The sequence below is a fragment of the Alosa alosa genome, chromosome 5, assembly GCF_017589495.1.
Source record: "Alosa alosa isolate M-15738 ecotype Scorff River chromosome 5, AALO_Geno_1.1, whole genome shotgun sequence".
Classification (NCBI taxonomy): Eukaryota; Metazoa; Chordata; class Actinopteri; order Clupeiformes; family Clupeidae; genus Alosa; species Alosa alosa.
This window is the reverse complement of record NC_063193.1, coordinates 18,414,043-18,436,542: the sequence shown is the minus strand read 5'-3', so window position 1 is coordinate 18,436,542 and position 22,500 is coordinate 18,414,043. Positions and strand designations below refer to the sequence as shown.

Below are 22,500 nucleotides of genomic sequence, written 5' to 3'. Positions count from 1 at the left end.
TAGAAGAGAAATGAAGAATAGAAAGCGCTAGAGAGCTGGCGTGCCTTGCTCTTGGCGCCACGCACCGACATGGTTTAAAACAGATTTCATGTCGACATGAGAATCCTTAATTTGGCAGCGCACTTTGCACTGCGAAAACAGCTGGTGGGAATCTGTTGCATCACCTTTTCTTCTTGTCCTCCTCAAACTGCTCTAATTCCAGTATGAAATCCATTTGGAAACGGAGAGTAACTCCTCCATATCCTGTTTTAGTGGTGTTGCCTCTCTTTGGCAAACAAGCTGTTGTTAAGCAGGTGCAGAAGGAGTGGGCATTAAAAAAAGCCTTGTTGTTTACTAGCACTATGACAGAGAACGAGACTAATATGAATTGTTTTTCCGAAGGATGTGGTTTTCATAACTGACACTTTGTCACGGGGGGGTTAATACATGTTTTTTTAATGCCACGAAGACCAGTGCACTCCACATGCCGGTGGGATTGGGACGAAATCTGTTTCATATTGCCTCGCTTCGGTCCATATTTGGTGTCAGGCTTTCTGTGGGGTTGTGGCTGCTCCCCTCATCTCCCCCATCTGGATTTCATCAGATTAATTTTACGGCTTGTTAAAGTCACACACTGCCTCGAGAAGACCACAGATTTGTATCAGGCGCAAATGAAAAACTCTCTCTCTCTTTTTTTTATAAAGCCCTGCCATTAGCACTCTGCCTATCATTGATCTTGCTTCAGCGAGTGTGAAATTCAAGATGCTCTCGCCTCAGCGCGGGGTTATCCCATGTTAAATGTTTAACTAATGCAATCAGCCGCTGAATTTTTGTTGTGTTATTTCCCATCAGTGATTTCTCTTCTTGGAGACACGGTCATATTTTCATGACAGCTCTCCCAGCAGTCACTTCCCACGTTCCTGCTGCTTTAACTGAGCCATCGGCCGCGAGTGAAGAAACAGCTAGTCTTTTTCGTAAATATCACACACAGATGTCGAACAGAAAATAAGCATGGAAAATTCACAACATGCCTCTCTTATGCCTGAGACAAAATGAATGCACAGTGAGCTCACATGTTTTCTGTGGCATTAGAAAAAGTCTTACCCACCATTTAACATCATACAAAAAAGAAAAAGGCTTGTCTGAAGTGTCATTCTGCGCCATGTTCTCCCATGCAGCAGTGGGAATCAGACTATCTATCTGGAGCCTTTTGTTCTTTCACTAACCAGCACCATTACAGTCGTGTGGTTTGTGGGAGGAGGGTCCGTCGCTGAAACTCAAACAGATGGGGAAGGAGAGATCGCCAGATAATAGCCTCATTCTTGCAAATGCAGAAATGATTATCTAGTTCAAACAGTTCACTGGACGGACGCGCAAGTCACACCAGGTTTGTTTGTGTCTCGAGGGGTCGGGAGAGTTCAAGGCGCTGAGATGTTCCGTGCTCGGGGGAACATTCTTCTGCGTCCCACTGCACCGGGCCTACTGAGAGTCGGGCTGCGCCAGCTGAAGATGCTAGACCATTTGGGACAGAGTGTTTTGTTTGGTTTTGTTTTTTCTTCGAATTTGTCAAAGAAAGATAGATTTTAAACTCAACTTGTTTGTTAATTTGTGAAATAAGCAAAGAATAGGCAAAGAATTGTGTGTGTGTGTGTGGTGTGTATGTGTGTGTGTGGTGTGCTTGTTTGTGGTGCGTGTGTGTGTGTGTGTGTGTGTGTGTGTGTGTGTGTGTGTGTGTGTGTGTGTGTGTGTGCGCTTGTGTGTGTGCTTGTGTGTGTGCGCGCTGTGCAGACGACTCCTCCCCGAGCCTCCATCCATCGCCTCAGAGAAATGCCTTCTTGTGATAAGGCTGTGACCCCGGTGCAGGGCCCAGTGAAGGAAAGTAAATTGCTGGCAGTGACCACTGTTCTCCAATGGCCCTCATGTCAGGAAGTGATCAGTGGGTGGTGGCGGTGGGTGGGGGCGGGTGGTGGCTGCTCGTGCTCCTCCCGTACCAGAGCGGATTCCGGCCCCTGCAGTCGCTCCGTGCCGCGGCCCTGGCACATGGATCACAGTAATTACTGTGCTCGCCATCCTGGGTTATTAGTTTAGGGAATGTCAGGAGCGTATATCAAACCCAATTTGCTCTCTGGCTTGAGAGGTCACTCATCTTCTCTGCCTCTCCTTCCCTCTCTCTCTCTCTTTCTCTCCCTCTCTCCAATCCCCCCCTCCCTCTCCTCTCTCTCTCTCTCTCCTCCCCCAATCCCTCCCTCTCTCTTTCTCTTTCTCTCTCTCCCTCTCCACTGCCTGTCAGGGTGCTGCAAGGACAGCTGTCCACTGTATGGCTGTGCTGTTGCTCTTTTTGCTTTGAGGGTATTGGTTACATTTGCTTTGCAACATAAAACACATATTTCTTTTTGTGCGTTTTATTGAAATACTTTCATTTGGAGCTGAAGGCTTTTCCTGTGCCCCACGCAGATAGGGTTGCATTTGAATTTCAATAACAATCTTTTTTTTTTCCTCCTCAAAGGTTACTCCAGACAGGCTCCATTACAGCACTTGTCTTGAAATTCAAATAGTATTGTCTAACCCTGTGATGTGGACCTTAGTCTTGTCCATGTTGTTTTATTTAGCGTTTCTTTATATTTTACATTAATACTGAGCTCTTAATGTAAGCATTGTAGACATCCATAATCCTTTTGAGCCTAGGCCTATGTTGGTTCTTGAATAATGTACAGGGCCTAAGCTCCATCGGAAACCCCACTGTGTTTAGTAATATTTCTAAATGGGTAATGATCGTGAAGGCTCTCAAATGGTGTTTGTGGCTTATGCTTTTGCACATGTATTCTCCTGAGTGTTGCAGGCTGAAGGTCCTGGCACGCAGTCAACACAGTTATTGTTCTCAATGGACTCCCATTTCCTCTATTTAATGTGCTGCTCGTACAAACTGATGTTTGAGTTGATTCAGCAGATACAGTAGTAGATCCTTAATGTCTCCCAATGCCAGACACAGTCCTGCCCAACAATGCATATATGCAAGTCTCCCTAACATGTATCAATACTTTGGCATGTGAGAGGGAGTGAGAAATGCATTTATTATTTATGAGGAGTTTGAAAGGTGGTGCATTAAACTTGAATCCTTTACTCTTGTGGTGAAATGGCTGGCTTTGGTGTTGCACCCCCCTGTAATAAAATGCTCTTGTCTGGAAAATCCCTGTGCACATCTGCATTTGTGTTGGTGGTGTTGGTGTTTGCGGGGATGTTATAGAACATGGGAGTTTTGTATGTACTTGGACACATCACGAAATTTGAGTGACTAATATGACCTACACTGATTTCTTTCTCTTTGTTACTACCAACCAGGGCTGCAACTAAGAATTATTGTTGAATAATGAATTCTGTTGAATAATCTGTTGATTTTTTTTTTTCTCTCATTTAAATGATTATCCCAGTTATTTCTTTGATGTCCCCAGATGCCTTGTTTTGTCCACACATTAAATATATTTGGTTTACCATCATAGAGGAGTAAGCCAAGCAGTAAAGCTGAAAATATTTGAGTTTAAGAAGCTGCAAAATTCCTGACAAAATGGCACAAACGGATTAAGCGACTACCAAAACAATTATTGACAAATAATTAATCAATTAATTGTTGCAGCGTTGCCACCTACCCCAATTTTACCTACACGCAGTTTCTGTTTCTGTGTGGCTTTCTCAGTGGCCCATGGTGGCTACAGCCAGGTGGCCTCAAAAGCCACCAGCTTCTCTGCCTTCCCTCTGAAGGCTGATTGAAAGCTCGATGGCCGCCACAGGAGCCTGGAGGGAACAGAGAGAGGCTGGGGAGGGAGGAACGGGATGGGCAGAGGATGTGGGGGGTGGGGGGGTGTGTGTGTGTGTGGGGGGGGGTTCTTACCAACAGGGAACTGCTTCAGCACAGATCAGAGGAATCTAGCAGATGGCGGGTTTGGCTTTGGCATACGGGCGTGTAAGGGGAACACTTCCGTACCCGTCCACCCGTCATCTGTCACCGAAGGCCCCGGGGCAGACGTCTGCACCTGAGAGAGAGAGAGAGAGAGAGAGAGAGAGAGAGAGAGAGAGTCTATGAACACCTGTCACAAAAACTGGTAGCTGGGGACCTACCACCAAGCCAAAAAAATGACAAAAACGCACATCTGGGGCAACGGGAGAGAGGGAACCTCCGTCACTCGTTTTCGTCTCGTTGGCCTGAGAGTCGCTGCAGACAGGCGATGTTCTCAGACGATGTTTTCCTCCTCGGCGTTGGGGCCTGAGCTCTCCGAGGCCCTGTATGATTCATTCATTTGCAATTTTTGCCCTGATGAATCTTCCCCCACCCGCCTCACACATCTGCTCGGCTGCATTAGTCAAACACTCCGTGAGAGACTAGCGTCGCTCAAGCAGGGCCAGAGCAAGTACAATCAGTCTTCTCATATTAACATTTTATTTGCCATAATGTGTTAAAAGACAATGTTGTATGTCACAACAGCATATGCTGCTGTGCTTGTATGCATCTGTGGTTGTTTGTAAGCCCTCTTGTATTGCCTCAGGACTATTTCATTCACCAATTTGCTCACGGAATTTTCTCTGCCAGTGTGGGTTGCGGGGCATACACAGAAAAACAAGTCGGGTCCTAAAAATGGCAAACACGCAAACATTTAACTTGAGGTAAAGCGTGTGTGTGTGTGTGTGTGTGTGTGTGTCTGTGTGTGTATAGGGGGGGTTGTGGTGCGAACTAAGGCAGAGCGCATTTGCATGTTTACGGCTGTGTCACTGCGGTTTGGCTCAGACATTCGTGGAATGTTGGTCCGTGACTGCCTGAGACGCGCACCGCGGGCCTGTACGGGGCGGATTAGGAGCGGAGATGTTTACTATGAATCCCGCCCTTGTGTAGAGAGAGGGGAGCGCAGTGCAGCGCCGCCCAGATGCTCTATTGGAAGCGAACGACAACTGATGGAGTTAGTGGGGTTGTGTTTGCATAATCCTGAATTGTTGTGTCACATTCTTAGTTGGAAATCGCTGGGGTACTTTTGCATCAGTTTTGTGACATGACCTTTTCCTGGGGAAGAAAACAACACCACTCTTTCCTCCTATAAATAATATTTTGTGTGATGACTTGTTAGACATTTTTAGGTCATCTGCAGATAGTTGTTTTCAGCATCGTCTTTTTGGTGACTTGTGTTGGTTGCTTCTTCGAACAAAGCACTTATGCTGCTTTTTATGCAAAACACAAAAGGCAGCCCCATTGTGGCTGCTTCGTGGTGAATTTGTCAGCTTTGTATAATCTAGCAGGACAGTTGACCCTCGCTCCGGGTTAGCTCTTCCAGAAAGTTCCATCAGCCATAGAAAGCTTTCACTTGGTCTGAAAGGCGTTTCGAGTCCTGAATTTTGAAATGCACAAACCATGTCTTGCATACTAAAGCGCCAAACTTTTGTCAGTGTCTTCATGCGCTTCCCAAGCATTTTGCTTCAGGCTCATAGTCAGTCCAATCATGGAAAATGTGTCTGCGTTTTGTGGCCCCAGCAGCTAACCGAGGCTTTGTTCAGACAGCTGCGATCGGCCTGTTTTTTGGTGGTGTCATGAAGATGAGTCGATGGAGATTGCTCAGCGCGTCAGAGATTTATATGTCTCTGGCACAAGAAAGAATGTTGCTTGCCCGAGGCGTCATCAGTGTGCGTTTTGCGCCGTGGTGAATATTTCCTGCTCATTACAGTGCCCATGCAGACAGCCAGAGTGCATTCCTTTAAAAAATAACAAGCCCGTAAACCAGTCTACCCATCAAAGTTAAAAAAAAGGAAAGGGGGATGGTTTCGCATTTTAAAATGTGAGGATGCCGTACTCATAATTCAGCACTGTCTGGAAGGAATCTTCCGACTTTGCAGGTGGAATACTGATGGTGTGTGTGTGTGTGTGTGTATTTGTGTCTTTGTATGTATGTTGTCTCCTGAGCTCTGCATTAATATCAACAGATGAGATATTTCATGATAGTTGAATCTATTAAGATGAACAAGGACTTGTGGTTTGAAATTCCTCCTGCAAGTTGAGCACACATGCATATTTAATATAGCTTTAGATTACAGAAGGAGCTGCAACGTGTTTCAGATAAACACATTTTTGTCTCATTGTTTAGCCTCACTGGTATTGAACAAAGACCGTTTTCCAGACCTCAGAAAATGAGTTTTATTGTGCAGCCACCAGAGTTTGAACACAAACAGTGATGAACGGCAAAATTAATCTCCCAGAACAGTTCCTGAAAGCCCTGACCTGTATTGCTCACTGTGAATAAAAAAAAAGATAGAGGTGGAGAGGTTATAAACATCTTACCATTTCCTGGGAAAACTATATTGGGAAATTCGGTGGGTTACTTTTTATTTTGTGCTTCATGGCATTGTGATTAGAGGTCATCAGAGAGGGGAAGGAGGCTAGACTCCTTTATTAGGTTTTAATATCAGGTATTCCTCAGAGAAATCTACACAGGTTCTCTCTCTCTCTCTCTCTCTCTCTCTCTCTCTCTCTCTCTCTCTCTCTCTCTCTCTCTCTCTCTCTTTAGCCCTTTTGTTTCTTTATAATGCCAAAAGATTATCTATGTGACAATACTAAGCTTAATCCTCCTGGTATTATCAGTGCTACTGTATGCTAATTCAGTCTCTAGTCTCTGCCCCCTTTACAACATCACTCTTCTCAGAATACCTGAGTGTTATTATCATCTAATAGAGCCTGCTTACAGTATCTGCGATCTACAGCCTTCCTATAGTGCCACTTAACCAGATTTGGTGGTTTCCGAAATCACAGAGATTTCTGTCCAAATCTGTGATGTACGTCTTCTTCAGACTCGCTATCTCATCTGAGTGGATTTGTCTTTGAGTATCTTTAGCTTTTTTAATGTCTGAAGCAAAAAAAAAGAAAAAGCACAAAGATTCCTGCTGCTGCTTTGATGTTCCCCAGCGTATGCTTAGTGAGGTTCAGGCTGTGTGTGTTGGGGGGGGTCGGGGTGGCTGGGAGGTTGTGGAATGTAATCTTCTGCTCTGTGTTTTGTAGGCAACCACGGTGGAAGACCTCTCCATGCCCTGGGTGCTGACTAAGTCAAACCTGGTCAAGCAACCTGTGACCCTGCTTGATCTCTGCTATGGCAAGACAAATAACTTAAACCTTCAGCGAGTGGTAAGTCTGGTTCATCAAACACAGTTTTGTGGGGCCGCTGATAGTTCTGTGCTGTCAGAGTGTTATCTATGTACACTGTAGTGCCCAATCTGTCACCATCCATGTAGGCCTACACTGATGATCAGATCCTAGAATGAGTAAACGGTTCTGCTTTATCTTTAATGACTATGGGTGTGATTGATGGCTGAATCCATCCAACACCAGTATAAGGTCTAGCGATGGCCATTACACAGAAAGGACAATAACAGTTTTGAAAGACTTCTGGGGTCCGTTTCTCAAATGATGATAGCAACTACCTTGGTAGTGTCACTGCCAAATGTGAGTCCGTAGATTTGAGTTACACATGCACAAACACTTAAACTTCATATTGTCACATATCACGTTTTTCATTTTCGGAAAATTAAAAAATAAGAGCATATTTGTTAGCTCTTACTAAAATGTGACCGAAATATGACAGAATATCAACACCGTATTTCTGTATTGTTAATATTTCTGTATCATTAAGATATCTGTAACGTGTGACTCAAATATTGTCAACTCAGATTGACGCTACCACGCTACCACGCTACCACGTAGCTTTTGGGAAACGCACCCCTGATTATTGCCAGTAGTATGTACGATGTGGGATAATATCTTATGAGACAATATCTTATGACCATTTTAGATTCTAATGTTTGACTGCACCTTACATGCTCAACATTTTAGAAATCTATCTGGTTGGAGAAAAAGACTGATTCCTGAGCCTCTTATTGTGCTTAGACACTCACACATGCAGAGAATGGAGTAATCAGGTTAAAGGGCAGACAATAAGGTATTTGTGCTGTGTGCACACATGATCTCAGCAACCTTCCAACATATGACCAGTTTTAGATCCCATTATTTATCAAGAATTCATTGATGTTTTCTAAAAATGCAATCATACAAGCATATTCTTTGAGGCCTCAACTGTTTCAGATGATTCTTGTTACATTGCTAATAGTATGTCATGGGGGATTATCTGACAGAACAACATGTACTTCAGTGTCATTGCTAAAGCCTCACTCGTGCCTTTTGGGAGTAATATGTAGGAAACAGTTGATTCCATTTGTAGAAGATGTGATTTGCCTCTCTGCATATGTCCTTAATTGGCACAGCAATTATTACAATCTGCTTGACTAGTTTCTCCCTCAAAATGTTAATTAGGATTGTCCTTGCAGCAATATTCGCCTGCAAAATGATTTTATGCTAGAACACAAATTGCGATTGCCTTCACTAATAATACATGACCACGCATCAGACATCCCCTGAAAGCTGTGTGTTCGCCCTTAGAAATGCAATTGCGTATTCTCAGGCACTAGGCGTCTTCTAGTCTCCCATGGGAAGTCTACCCTAAAGCACTTGATTCTTGGGTAGAAAGCTTTAGGCTTTTAGGAGTAACTTGAATTGTCTTGAGGCTGCCAAAATTTCAAGGGAGTGCTGAACCTTCCCTTATGCCTCAGCAAAGAGTTTTCAGTGCCCCCCCAAGTCTACCTGCTACCAGCTGTTTGCTTTCTTAACTGCTCTAAGTATGATTTGTTGGCTGAGCATCTTTCGGGGCCTAAAATACTATCTCCTAACATAATCCTTACAGTATAAGTCTTGTTTTTATGTATATCTTGCGTCTGTTGTATTGTCTGTTTAAGGTAGTTGAAGTACAATACAACAATGCAATGTGCTGCATTGTATTTTTTTGTGCTCAGCTTCACTTATGAAGACATAATAAAAGTATCAACAACCAGCAGGTCATTCTGATGCGTCCTTAACTGCTCTTTCCATATTTAGACGTTTTAACACAGCTATTTTGTAGTTTGGGGGATAGGGTGTGTGTGTGTGTGGGGGGGGGCATAATCTGCCTCTGTTAATGTAGAAGAGGTTAAATCCTGAGCGTTCTTCTCCGATGGCAACTGAATAATTGTTTGTCACACGTGTCAACCTCTGGTCTCCCCCTGCACGCTTTGTCGGGCATGAAGAAATGTTTAAACTCAGCACAGCTCAGCCCCCATCCAGTTCATTTTCCATTTTCACACCAGCCTGGCCTCATTCTACCCCCACGGAAAACAACAACACCGGTCCTCAGTCCGTCGGGCAATTTAAATTTAAAGTGGATTCTCCCCACATCAGCCTCCCTGGAGACACAGGGATGATGTGCAGTCAAATTGAATCCTGGGAATATGAATGGTTGATGGTGGAGCATGGAGAAAGAGAAAAAGAGAACAGAAGTCCCTTGCATTCCGCCTATGTAAACGTTGTCCTATATATATTTCATCATGAAATGAAAACATTATGGTGTGTTCTTGATTTTTTTTTTCTCCACTGACTGGAAAAATGAATACCTCTATGGACCCAATGGTATATGAAAATATGTATATGTTATCATGAGCCATGGGGGTGGTTGATTTCTTTCAAATAAGCTTGGGGAGTTATGGTAATGAACTATTTAATATTTAATTCCTTTAATTTGAGCCAGGAGAGTAATCTTAAGAGAGGCCAGGGGGTGGGTAGAGTCTGTTTGCTCTCATTCCCAGAGGTTGGGAATTGAAATCTGGCAACATTGGTTCTATTGATACTGTTCCATTATATACAATACAATTGACAGTCCATTTTCATAACCTTTATGGAAATGTGTCTATCTGTTGATCATGTTAATCCGTTAATATGATTGACTATGAAAGGGATGCAGGAAAGGAGAGATGACATTCAGTTATTTGCTTAATTTTTTCTCTGAAGTGAAAAAATAGAAAAAAAGAAAAAAAAAGTAAAAGAAAAAAAAGAAATGTTTAACTTAAGTAGCTAATATATACTGGTATGTGCATTTAATATGTGCATTATCTCATCATCAGGTCAGAGTCTATTAAAATAAGATATGAAGGAGTCAAACATTTGGGCCTTGGCTTTTCTGTAAAAGATTTTATGTCCTTGTCACATTTTCTTGATAGTGGTAATATGGCTGCAATAGAAAAGTTTTAGTTTATTCTGCTTCCAGCGATTTTCGTATCGTCCAGTGATCTTAAAAACGTTCTTTTTGGAAGCTGCTAAATCAGATGTGGCACAGCCGCGATATAAAGGATCATATTTGTGCAAAAAGAAATAAAACGTTGAAAGCAGACAGTGATGATTTTGGATGGCGGGCGCAGATGGGAAACACATGCCGACGGAGAGGCTTGATTTTCGTGATGACTCTTCCATGCTTCTTGAAGGCCCTGTGAGAGCCCCCCTCCCTCCCTCCTGCCCTCTCTCTTTCTCCCCCCACCACTCTCTCTCTCTCTCTCTCTCTCTCTCTCTCTCTCTTTTTGGCCTCACTCTTCACCTACATGGATGTTGTCTGAGAGCACTATCCCTTCTCTCTGGCATTAGGAAGACTAGGCTTGGCCTCATAGAGATGGACACTTGCAATCTTTCCGTTTCCTGGCTTTATCTGGAATTGGTCATGGTGGACCTCGACTCAGAGAGAAAGAGAGAGAGAGAGAAAAAAAACTGAGAAAAGGATAAGAAAAGCTGTTTTATTGTTGTTGACGTTTTAGTTTTGAAGTCCACTGGGTTTGTACTTCCTGCTGTGTCTTCAGGCGGAAAAAAACAGAGTGAAATTAGCCATCAGAAATCTGCTCCACGGTATCCAACAGGCAGTGACCTCTTACCAAACTGACTTACACCACAGCCCCTGCACGCTCTCATCCACCCGTCTCTTTATGCTGTTGAGTCCAAATGTGAGGACATGCGAGACCATGGTACTGCATTCATAGAAAACTAAAAAAAATGCACCCTGTTAAGGTGAGTCATAATGAGATTAGTTGGTTTAAATTCATACACTTGTTGCGTACACAGGCCTGATCCGCTCGACTGTAAATAAGCATGTGTTTGTGTCCACCTTTGCCCAGGCTGAGCTGTTGGCATGCCGGCGTAAACCTGCTAGCACTTATAAGGCTGTTAGATATGGTGAGCGTGGAGGTGAGGCTTGGCATCTGGAATAATTTCACACTGGAAATGCATACCAGCCACGCTAACAGCGCCATGTGCACACTCTAAATCAGGCCCTTGGCTGCCCGCTCTCCGCTCTGCAAATTGGTCATAAGTCGTAATGGGTAGCATATGAATCCCATGGTGCCTGGGCCTGGGCAGTGGGAAGAGGGATGGGAAGGTGGGGGTTGTGTTTTTGATGTTTTCATGCCGTTGTCTGTTTACAGTCAAACAGGACAAGAGAAAGCAGAACAAATCAGCTATTGGTAAATGTCGGCAGAGTATCGTTGAAGTGAAGAACAGTTCCTCTGCGGAACATGGAAATCACAATCACAAACATTTTGTTGTTTTAATCTACAGATTTTAGGACGGGAAGATGCTGCCACAATATGCTGTTGTTTTTATTTGAGGGCTGATGTAATAGGCTTTTGCTATTTCATCGTTGTATCTAATCCAACATGATCTTCTTTGCCAACTTGGGTATTATTAGTTTGTCCCCTCACAAATGCTGGATGCAAAACCATAAAATGGTTAAGATTGTTGATATTTTTGTCAAGTAAACATTTTTTGTGTTTTAGAAATGGTATGACATCCAACAAGCATGCAGACATCCAGCACATACGTATATAGAAACATGTAGATACCTCAAATGGCATGCAGCAAATAATAATGACCTCCAAACAAACAAACCAAAAACTTTAAAGTGCTGCTTATCCCCCCTATCTCTGAAAATCTTCTGCTGGCCCGGAATCTGCCGGGTCTGTGTGGGTCTCTGAAGCTGATGGCTGTGGTTGCCTTTGGACAGGTCCTGCTGTTTGATCATTGTTTGCATATTTGGAGGCTGGTGTCAGCCCCCAGGCCTCTCTCTCTCTCCCTTTCTGTCTATCTTTTCTCTCTCTCTCTCTCTCTCTCTCTCTCTGTCTATCTTTGGTGTTGGCATGGCAGTGCTCTGTCTCTGTGTCTCTCTCTCTCTACGTCAGCTTTGTTTATTGTTCCTGTCACCTTGAGCTGCTTGCTGGCATTTGGAAAACATGCCCCACCACAGGCCAGCCCAGTAGCCTCCATCTCCACCTTTCTTTGTCCCTCACACACACACACACACACACACACACGTACACACTCACACACACACACACACACACACACAGAAGCGCGCACACACACTCTGTCATGTTGACGGGCATGATGAACGTCTTTGCAAGTCTCGACGGGCCCTGGTCTTGTGTCCTCTCCCTGTGGCAGGCAGGTGCGAGGTCCCTACGGACATCTCTCCCTCCCTCTTTCCCCCTCTCTCTCTCCCTCCCTTCCTCTCTCTCTCCCTCCCTTCCTCTCTCTCTCCCTCTCTTTGTCCTCTTTCCCCTTGACCCATCACCTGTGCCAGCGCCCCTCAGCTTTTGACAGTGTTGACGCTTGTTGTTCTCCCCCCCTCCTCCCCCTCCCGCCTCCCCTTCCTGTAGAGTGCCCTGGAGTCCCGGCTCTGCCAGCTGTTCAAACACCTGCATGGGATCAGGCAGACCCTGAGCCTGGTCCTGGCCCCCGGCAGCGGAGAGGAGGCCCCCCTCGTCCCCCCCGGGCGGGGCCCCTCGGCCCTCTACGCGCGGCTGCTCAACCAGGCGGCGAGCTGCGTGCCCGAGCTGGACGGCTGCTGCAGTGACCTCCTCATCCTCTCGCTGCTCGTCCCCACGGCCCCATGGGTGAGTGTCAGGCGGCCCACCTCTCGGGCCCCTCAGCACGGGGCCCCCCCTCCTCTGCCTGGCCTGGCTGGGAACTCAGGAGGGGGCGGTTGGGACTCTCAAAGGTTGTTTGTGTTCCAAGAGCTTCAGGTGTGTGTGTGTGTGTGTGTGTGTGTGTGTGTGAAATGTTTCTAGTGTACTAGCTGACCTTTTTTCTCTTTTTCCTGTTTCTCCATCTATAGTTGAGTTTGTATGAATGCAGCTTATTAATTAAGTTTATACGTTTCTGTTGGGAAAGTTACATTACAAATAGCGGCATGTCTCCACACACATACTCTGAGGTAGCTGATTATACCAGTTACTTGGCTCTGGATTTGTGCTAATTAGTAAATGCTGGGGAAGACTTCTGCTTCCTGATCTTGGATTAGACACTTGCCAGCATAGTACAGACTGAGAGTTCTGTTGGCTCTGGGATATAGAGCACTGAAAGCTGCACCCACAACCCACAAGGCCTTGGCTTGTGTTTGTGTGTGATTGTGTGTTTGTGTGTGTGTGTGTGTGTGTGTGTGTGTGTGTGTGTGTGTGTGTGTGTGAGTATAGTGTATGAGTGTGCGTGTGTGTGTGTGTGTGTGTGTATGAGAACGTGTGCATGTGTGTGTGCCCGGCCCGCACAGAGGTGTTCTGAGGTATTAGTAGCCGCCCCAAGGTTGTGCGGATTTGGGAAAGTGGAACACTTTGTAATCAGGGGGATTAATCAGCATGAGGGCTGTGCGGCGCCTCAAGGCGAAGCGAGCTTATTGACACCACTCCGCCACACAAAGCAATTAAACATGCCTGCTCGTTTTCAGGCTCTGCCCCCCCAGCCACGCCTGCTAGCGCTTGCCAATCCGCCGCTGCTAAACATATTAGAATTGATGGCTTCCATCATTGATTATTAATTTCCTGTCAACTCCATTTTAACAAACACTCTCTCACCATTTGTTTGCTATTGAACATGTGGTCCGCAACTTAAGCTGTTGTTGCGATTTGCACACTGAAATCCTCCATTGTTATTAGGTAATGAGCCAATGAGCACGTTGTAAAAATAGCTAATGTTGATTCCTGTGGTGTGGAGGGGGTGTGTATTGACTCAACTGACACTCACTCACACTCACTAGTGATAAATGCGTTCTGATGTCAGTGGTAATGTTACTGCTTTGGAGTTGTTGTTGATCTTGATGTTTGTAGCGGTAGCTTGCAGCATGCAGAAGCTGTGTTGTATAAAGATCCCAGTTCATCCCAGCACAGCAGGCTTTTAGCTGTTAACAACTGCAGCATGCTTACTTGATAGCTGAGGGGCTTGGGTATCTGCATCAGTGCCACCATCAGAGCAACCCCCCCCCTTGTACATACAGAATTACATATTCTAAAAGGCATACACAACTCTCATGAGTACACTGACATACACCACTCTCTTTATCTCTCTACACTTGCACACACACATGCTTGCACCCACTGAGGATATATTTTGTAACACATACACACATAAACATACATACACACACTCTTGTATATTCAGAATCACACAAACATACATTGTTACACACACACACACACACACACACAACCTGACTTCATACACTCTACCTTTATTCATATGAGTTCACCGACCCCCTGCCTGCCGTTCCATTCTCCTCAGCACTATTGACTGGCCTCCCGGTGGTTTGGGAAGGGGGTTGAGGAAGTGCCCTGCTCCACTGACTCCCCACGGAGGTCCCCACTGCCGTGGATGGAGTGGCCAAGACCTGCGTTAACCTCCTCCTAACTACACACACACACACACACACACACACACACACACACGCACACACACACGCACACACACACGCACACACACACACACACACACACACACACACACACACACACACACACACACTCAAAAACCCCACTCGGGGCCTAAGGGCCCCAGCCACGTGCATTATTCATCCGCTTCTGAAATGATATGCCACCCGCATGTGATGGAGGAGAATGAAATCTGACACGGTTTTAAAGCTCACGGCGGCCCTCTCTCCTTCCCCTCAGCCGCCGCCAACACCCACCTCCAGGGAGAGCCGCTTTCAGATCAAACGTTAGCGTCTCTTAGGTGCTCCATCAGCAGCTTTTCAAAGCCACGTCCTGAATCTACACTCATTTACATGTAGGAGTGGAGGGTCTGTGCTCCAATCTCACTGATTTGGGAATGGGCGCAAACATTGAAAGAAATCTACCAAAAAAAAAAAAAAACACAAAAAAAAATGCTAAATGCTAAGCTAAAAGCTACACTTAAGCTGTTATCGTTGCTCTGACTATGGGATGGCTTGACCGTCTATGGTCTCGCTGAAGCGGAGTTCCGGTGAGACCCGTGCAGAAGCAGAGGTGGTGCGGTGCGGTATGGTGAGGGGGTTGGCTCTGCTGCTACGGCGGGGCCTGGGGGCGCTCCCACCCCAGGAGGAGGCCCCATCTGTTAGAGGAGCAGCTCTGAGCTTCCTCGAGTGAGCACACGCCCCACCAGGCACTTCTGCTTGGAATGGGAGGATGGGGCAGGCAGTGGGGGGTGGTTGAGGGAGGTAGGGGTGTTTGGCCACTTCAGCACATAAGGCCATCCCCCTCCATCTTTTCTGCTCGAGCGGAGAAGCACATAGCAGGAACTTCATCAGAAGTGGAGGGCATCCATCACTGTCCCCCGTCTCTCCATGCACCCCCTTCACAATGCTGGGGAGGAAAACGGAGCCCCCCAATCCTCCATCCCTAAAAATGTGGTGTTGGTGGTGCACCACAGACATGCCGACAAGATGGATGCTCCTGACACTTCGGATGGGCATCGGGCGAGGTGCAGCCAGAGCGGCCCATCTGCTGGGCCTGTGCAGAGCAGACTCTGTGATTTATATTAATATTAGGCTGCGTGTACACACAGCGTTATCAGCCATTTGCGCGGCGTGGCCCTCCTGATGGAAGGTAATCGGTGCATAAGCGGCCCAGCGCCACGTGGTGATTCATCTCCCCATGACCACCCTGCCCCCCAACCCCCCCCTCCCCCACACACACATTTGCAAAAAGCCTCGCAGAGAGGCAACAATAGCCCCATCCTCCAGTTTTGAAGTTCAAAAAGGTGTGCTTCCATTAGGTATTCTGTCTGTTTCTTCTCTCTCTCTCTCTCTCTCTCTCGTTTCCATTCTCTCCATTTTTTCCATGCTCTCTCCCTCCTTGTCACTCCAACTCTTTGTGTAAAATCTGTGGTTTGATGTGGCGGCAGGAAATGGAGGTGTGAGGTGAGCGAGAGATGTCACCCTCCATTGTGTGTGAGTGCGAGTGTGTGTGTGTGAGAGAGAGACCGCCTGATCTGCATAGCCCTGGCACAGCACGGCCGGATCAAAAGGAAGGTTTTGGCCCCTGAGATGTTGCAGTTTGATTCAAAAGCCCTTTGTAGTGGGCACTCTGCATTTCTCTCGGGATGGAGAGAGAGAGAGAGCTGGAGGGATAGAAAGAGTGAGTGAGAGAGGGAGGCAGAGAGGAAGTGATGGAAAGAGAGGGGGGAATAGAGGGATAGAGAGAAAGAGAGAGGATTGAGAGACAGAAAGGACAACCGCCTAATTAAAAGAGACAGAAAAACAGCAGGATTAGAGTCAGAGAAAGAGATCATGAATCCTCTCCCATTAAATATGCGTCAGGCCAGCTGGGTCCTCCTGCCTGTGTGTTGGAGGACACAGCTCTCCAAAGCATTGCCTGTAAGGGTGGCTCGGTATCTGCTCCTCCTGGATCTAATGGGGCCAACTCTCCACAGAGAGGTCTTCGTTTTGGAAATGAAGAATTCTTGCAACACCCCCTTCCCCTCGGTGGTTGGAGGCTGATTTGTTTCTAAGAGCCACTGAATATCAGCCAGCACCTCTTTTAAAATAATCAGAGAGCCCTCCTTTGGCCCCATTTGGATTGATTTTCGCTCCAGGCAAGGTGAAGGAAACGCCGCCCGGCTACAGACAAAGCAGCACTCTCCAGACGTTAATGGTAGCTGACGGATTTTTTAGTCGTCTGGAAATCCAAACATATCTTTGAACTCTCCAATCCACAATTCACTTGTTTTCTCGTTTCAGCAACCAACATTCTTTGTTCTAGGCATACTAATGTCTCCTTAATGTCTCCTCATTACCTTAGTAATGACTGGCTCCACACAAAAACAACTTTGTTCAAGATGTCCTTCCTCCATGTTGACTGCAGTGTTTAGATGGTGGAATATCTCTGACACTGCTGGAGGAGTAGCATGCATGTGAAAGCTGCCACTTAGCTCAGTCTCACCCCCAGCGCTAAAAACCATTAGTAGTGCTGCTGATGCTCATGATTCATGCTGAAGGCTGTCTGGGTCTGAGGCCAGGAGCGCACTTCAGGTGTGAGGGGACGCCACACAGCTGGGAGAAGACGGGCGGATGGATGGAGGCTTACATGGGGATACAGGAACCGGAGTACGACTCTTAGGGTCACATACTCCCACATATATCTGTAAACATACACACACACACACACACACATACACACACAGATATGCACTGCATATGGGTGTTGAAGCTATACAAGCTGCTATTGGTGAATGATAATCTGCACTTTCAGACATGAAATGTAAAGGTGTCTGAAAGTGTTCTCTAATTCACCTCCAAATGTGTGACATCTAACGTTGGCTTTTATCCAGGGGAGGGTATCCATATTTGTGCTCATGAGGATTAATATACAACACCTCAGAACTCTCTCAAATCACCCATGCACTGAAAATATGTAATGAATTTCCCAAGCCGGTGACTGGGCCGTGCTGAAGGCTATCAAACAGGCCCAGCAATTTTACATACGAGAATAAGCCTTACATTTACGCTTTGAACATCGCAAAAATTATGGGGGTCCATTGTGCATACTCACTTCTGATCTTCAGAGGACTCGCTAACACCCGTCGTCCAAACCTCCCATTTCAGCTTTGGAGATTAGAGAACTAACAGCACCTTGATGTTTAATTCACGTGCCACTCTTTAGACCACATTAATTCTTAATGCTATGGGGACTGAAAGGGAGGTGGGCAGACAGTCATAGGAGAAGTGGTGAAAAGCAAACCATGATGGCTGATATTAGCAACCTTAAAACTTCAGCTCAAAAACTCCACTGATGTGCAGTCTAACCGCCTCCCGCACAAAAGTACTTTCGCTCTTCCAAATTCACACGGGAGAACGAGGCAAATTACTCCACTGTGTGCAGAGGGACAATTTGCATGTGGAAGAAGATGCACCCCCCCTGTGCGAGCTCTCAGCACACATTTTGGATTGGGATCGCAGGCATGTAGGTGAATCCCTGCTGGAGTAATGGACAGACATATGGATGTGCTTTACTTGGAGATCATTACAGTGACTTATTTGCCAATACCCCCACCACCACCGCTACACACACACACACACACACACACACACACACACACACACACACACACACACACACACACACACACACACACACATCGCTAGGCAGCCAGACAAGGGAGGAGGTGTGTGTGTGTCATATAATCCCCTCGGCTCCGATGTGGGCTTCGTTGCCCGATGCATGTAAATGGGCTGCAGGCCCGGCGCATCCATGAGAGGGCCCGACTAAATTAGCCACGTCTCTCTCCGATTGGTTGTGATTGCTTTGTCTGTCTGGCTATCAGCGTGAAACGTTCCTCTTGTTTTCCTCCACTTTTTGTGTTAATGTTTGGAACCAATTCCACCCCTCCCTTTCCCTACCCCCTCTCTCTCTTTCTCTCTCTCTCTCTCTCTCTCTCTCTCTCTCTCTCTTTGTGTATTTTTTTTCCACCTCTGGAGCAAATGGGGAAAACAGATGCGCTCGATTGTGACGGACTGAACAACTGTCTCCCAGGTTCACCGCTAGCGAGAACATCAGTGTGTTTCCTGTCTGGAGCAATCTCCATCCGCTCCTTTTCTTGCCCCCCCCCTCTTCTTCTCCAGGACACTAGATAAAGTCATATTTTTCCCTTCCCTGCGCTGACGGCCCCAGTGTGCTCGGTGCCGACTCTGACATCTTCCCTCGTGCTATAAATCCTGGGCTTCCCCTCCGGGGGGGGTTTCACTCTATCGACGGGTATTTCAGCTGTTGGATAATTTAGTCTTTCTTTCCGAAGCAGCTTTGTGGAAGAAAGAGTAATGGGATTTTTGGGATGCACCGGGCCGCCAGTGTTATTATGACCGCCGCGCAGCGAAGCGCCATGTCAACCCATTCCATAACCACTCATTTCATGTATAGCGCCACCTAGTTAAACACAAAAAAGTAAAAATGAGGTGTTGTAATCGCAGGTATCTGTGACCTAACATAGTCAAAACTGCACGAAATTGGAAGTGTAGGATCATTATCACACCCTCTGAATGCACGCCAAGTTTGGTGGAATTCCGTTCATGGGGGCCACACAATAAATTAATTTATGTTACTATACACCAACTGGCCTGTAGGTGGCGGAGACAGTTTTCTGTGAATATCTCGAGAACCGTGGGGGCCTAGGAGGTCCATTTTTTTTTTTTTTGTATGTTGGTCTTAGGGGGCATGTCAGCCTATCCCATTACCAGTTATTTCATGTATAGCCACCTAGTTAAAATTAAAAAGCAAAACATTAGGTGTTTTCATCACAATATCTCTGGCTGACATGGTCAAAATTGCACAAAATTGAAAGTGTAGGATCATTATGACACCCTCCGAATGCATGCCAAGTTTCGTGGACTTTTCGTTCATGGGGGCCTTACAATAAAAATAATTTATGTGTACATTTAGTGACCATTACACCAACAAAGGATTCGGGACACTGAGGCCTAGTCCACCGCATTACCAAACCGATCTTTTTTCCTCCGTCTTTCCTGGAACCGTATCAAGAATATTTGCGTCCAAGCGGATCCATCTCAACACGACTCAACACGTTGCTTCATACCCCAGGCCTATAGGTGGCACTGTTTCTTTACAGAAATTGACCAAAACTTAGCTTTACAAACAGACAGAATAGGCTACTTAATGAAATGGCTAGTGCAAGAAAACCAGAATTGTTTGTGTGGACTGATGGTGAACTGTCAACTGTAGTCAACTGTAAAACTAATAAACTTTATTTTACGGTTTGTGAAGGGTGCAGTCCGTCCTTTTATTTGGCTAACAGGTAGGCCTACTAATCACCTTTACTTTCTTTGGTTGTAGGATAGTCCGTGATTCACATTAGTTTTGGCTATCACCGCAATTAGGCTACTAAGCATAAAGGCTTACCCAAGTTCTAGGCTATTCTGTAAGCCACATTTATAATATCGCTATAAAACCTTCGTTAGTAACAGTCAATACTTTTGCCTGCATCAAATCGGCGCCAAATCTTGCATTTGCATTCAGTATTTTACCATCGGCTTGCGTGAGTTCTAAAGCGTCTTTGTATGCTTATATCTGATTTCCTTTCGACTGTGAATGCATGTATATATGTTGTAAGACATGTAAAATAAATGAATGACACTGGCACCACGCACAAATTAATGTAGCCTAAACTTACACCGCACTTTCCTAATAACTTAAGTTCTGTAGGTAATGTCATGTATGAAAACTAGTATTGTTAGGCAATACTATAAGTGCAAGTCCAGGGCAGCTGAGGTGTGGCGATGACATCAGGGGGCCTGCAGAATTAATGCTGCTATGATACGCACACCTGACCCCCCAAAAAAAAAATCTGGCGTGGGCAATATTTGTCCGTTCCGGTTTTAGCCCGTGCATTGGTCAGCAAAAATTAGCCTACATAGCATAACAACATCCACATGCAATAATACAACAACAACGTCTACTATGACCTATTCATTTGGACAACCTCTGCGTTTAACCTAAAAAGCGTCACCGTGTGGACAGGCCCTGAAAGACCGGGGTACACGAAACTTGGTGGGCATGTAACCCCACATGGATAGCATGGAACCATCGCTTTTCGTTTTGATCTGTAGCCCCCCCGCTGGACTGGACCCCCCGAAAGGAGGGTAGGGCAGACACAGTTTTCTGTGAATATCTTGAGAACCGTAGGGCCTAGGATGACCAATTTTTTGCCTATGTTTGCCTCCAGGGGTCATGTAAACCCATTCCATATGCACACATGTGCATAAACAGATACACACGCACACACATACATTCACAGTAATCCTACGTATGACACATACTCACACAGTAGACATATATATGCATGCATGCACATGCACACACACAGGCACATAAACAGGCAAACACACAAGCACATGCACATGCACGCACACACAACCACCCACCCACCCACACACACATAAACATAAACATGTACCGCGCACACATGCACACAATTCAAGAATTTCTCAGAATTATGAACAGACAAGATGGGGGTGGGGTTGTATAAAATGTATATTACATGTGAAATATATGAACTAATCATGTTTTGGTACTTGTTGTCTAGCAATACCAGTGAGAATTGAGTGTGCATAATGCAATTCAGTGAGACAGTTAGAATCATATATGCCTTTCAGCGTGACTTATTTTGTGGAAGCGTGCTGGACTGGAAGCGGTCATATTTTTGTACCGCTCTGCGGTACATCTAGTTGTAATTCAGATTGGACTGGAGTTGCCTTTTGTAACACTATGAAAAGCCACTTTGAATCTCTTTGCAGTTTTTTTTTTCTTTCTCTCTCTCTTTCTCTCTCTCTCTCTATTACACACACACACACACTTTCTCTCTGACTGTCTTTCTTTCTTTCTTTCTTTCTTTTTCTTTCTTTCTTTCTTTGTTTTCTTCCCAATCACAAGCCCCCAGCTGTATCCACCTGTTCGCATCGTCCCGCTCGCCAGGCGTAAAAACTCCAACTCACATGAGGAAATCATTATAAATCTCCCAACACTTGAGGTGCTTTACCATAAATATCCCTCCCCTCCTCTCCCCTCCCCTCCTCTCCCCTCCACCTCTCCCTGCATTTTTCCCCTTCCTCTCTCGCTCCCTTTCTCTCTCTCCTTCTCTCCCTCGCTCTCGCTGCCACTCTAAGCCCTTCATTTTAATGAACTGGATTTGCTCCAGAGAGAAGGTTTAGGCTCAGCACTGACACCTTATCTGTCAGAAAGTGCGGGGTGGGAGAGAGAGGAAAAAAAGGGGGGGGGGGATCAAAGTTCTTGGTGGGATCAGAGCGGAGAAGCCGCTCGCCAAGCACCCACCATTTCATTAATGCTTAATTGGCACACAGCTAAACAGAAGCCAAGAGCAGGTGTAAACAGGCCGCTGCCCAGCTCGTGTGTGTGTGTGTGTGTGTGTGTTTGGGGCAGTTGGGGAGAGGTGGAGTGGGGGGCAGTGGGACCTCCCCAGGGAGGGGGCAGCAGGGACCTAGTTAGCGCTGCCCAGACAGCACGTCCCCCTGCCTGTGTCTGAGAGTGCCAGGGACTAAAATCGTGACGATGATTGCACACTGTGTGGGAAATAAATGAAAGCGATTTCAGGTTTTAAGGTTTCACTTTTCTGCGTGTCTCTATTCTTTTGCAGCTCTTGTGAAAGTGTTTAACAGCGGGCGGTGGGAATTGAAGAGACAGAGGGAGAGAGGGGGAGAGACGGGCAGGAAGAGATGGGTTTAAAGAATAAAAACAAAACGGAAATTGGGGAAGAAAGTGTCTGTGGAAACTGGAGTGCCGAGTAGCAGTTTGTAGCCCCCTTCCCCGCCCCCTTTTTTTCTTTTTCTC

At 45.9% G+C, this 22,500-nt stretch overlaps 1 protein-coding gene across 3 annotated transcripts in view; it reads left to right on the top strand.

Annotated features, from left to right (window-relative positions):
* The window catches only part of LOC125294805, a 55,758-nt gene that overhangs the window by 15,324 nt on the left and 17,934 nt on the right, over positions 1 to 22,500 (top strand). For 2 of the 3 annotated variants that reach the window (XM_048243817.1, XM_048243815.1), the window contains 2 exons: positions 7,007 to 7,129; positions 12,559 to 12,795. In XM_048243817.1, coding sequence (XP_048099774.1) covers positions 7,007 to 7,129; positions 12,559 to 12,795 — 360 coding nt within the window. The remainder of the gene's footprint in view (positions 1 to 7,006; positions 7,130 to 12,558; positions 12,796 to 22,500) is intronic. The other variant, XM_048243818.1, reaches the window with a different exon arrangement.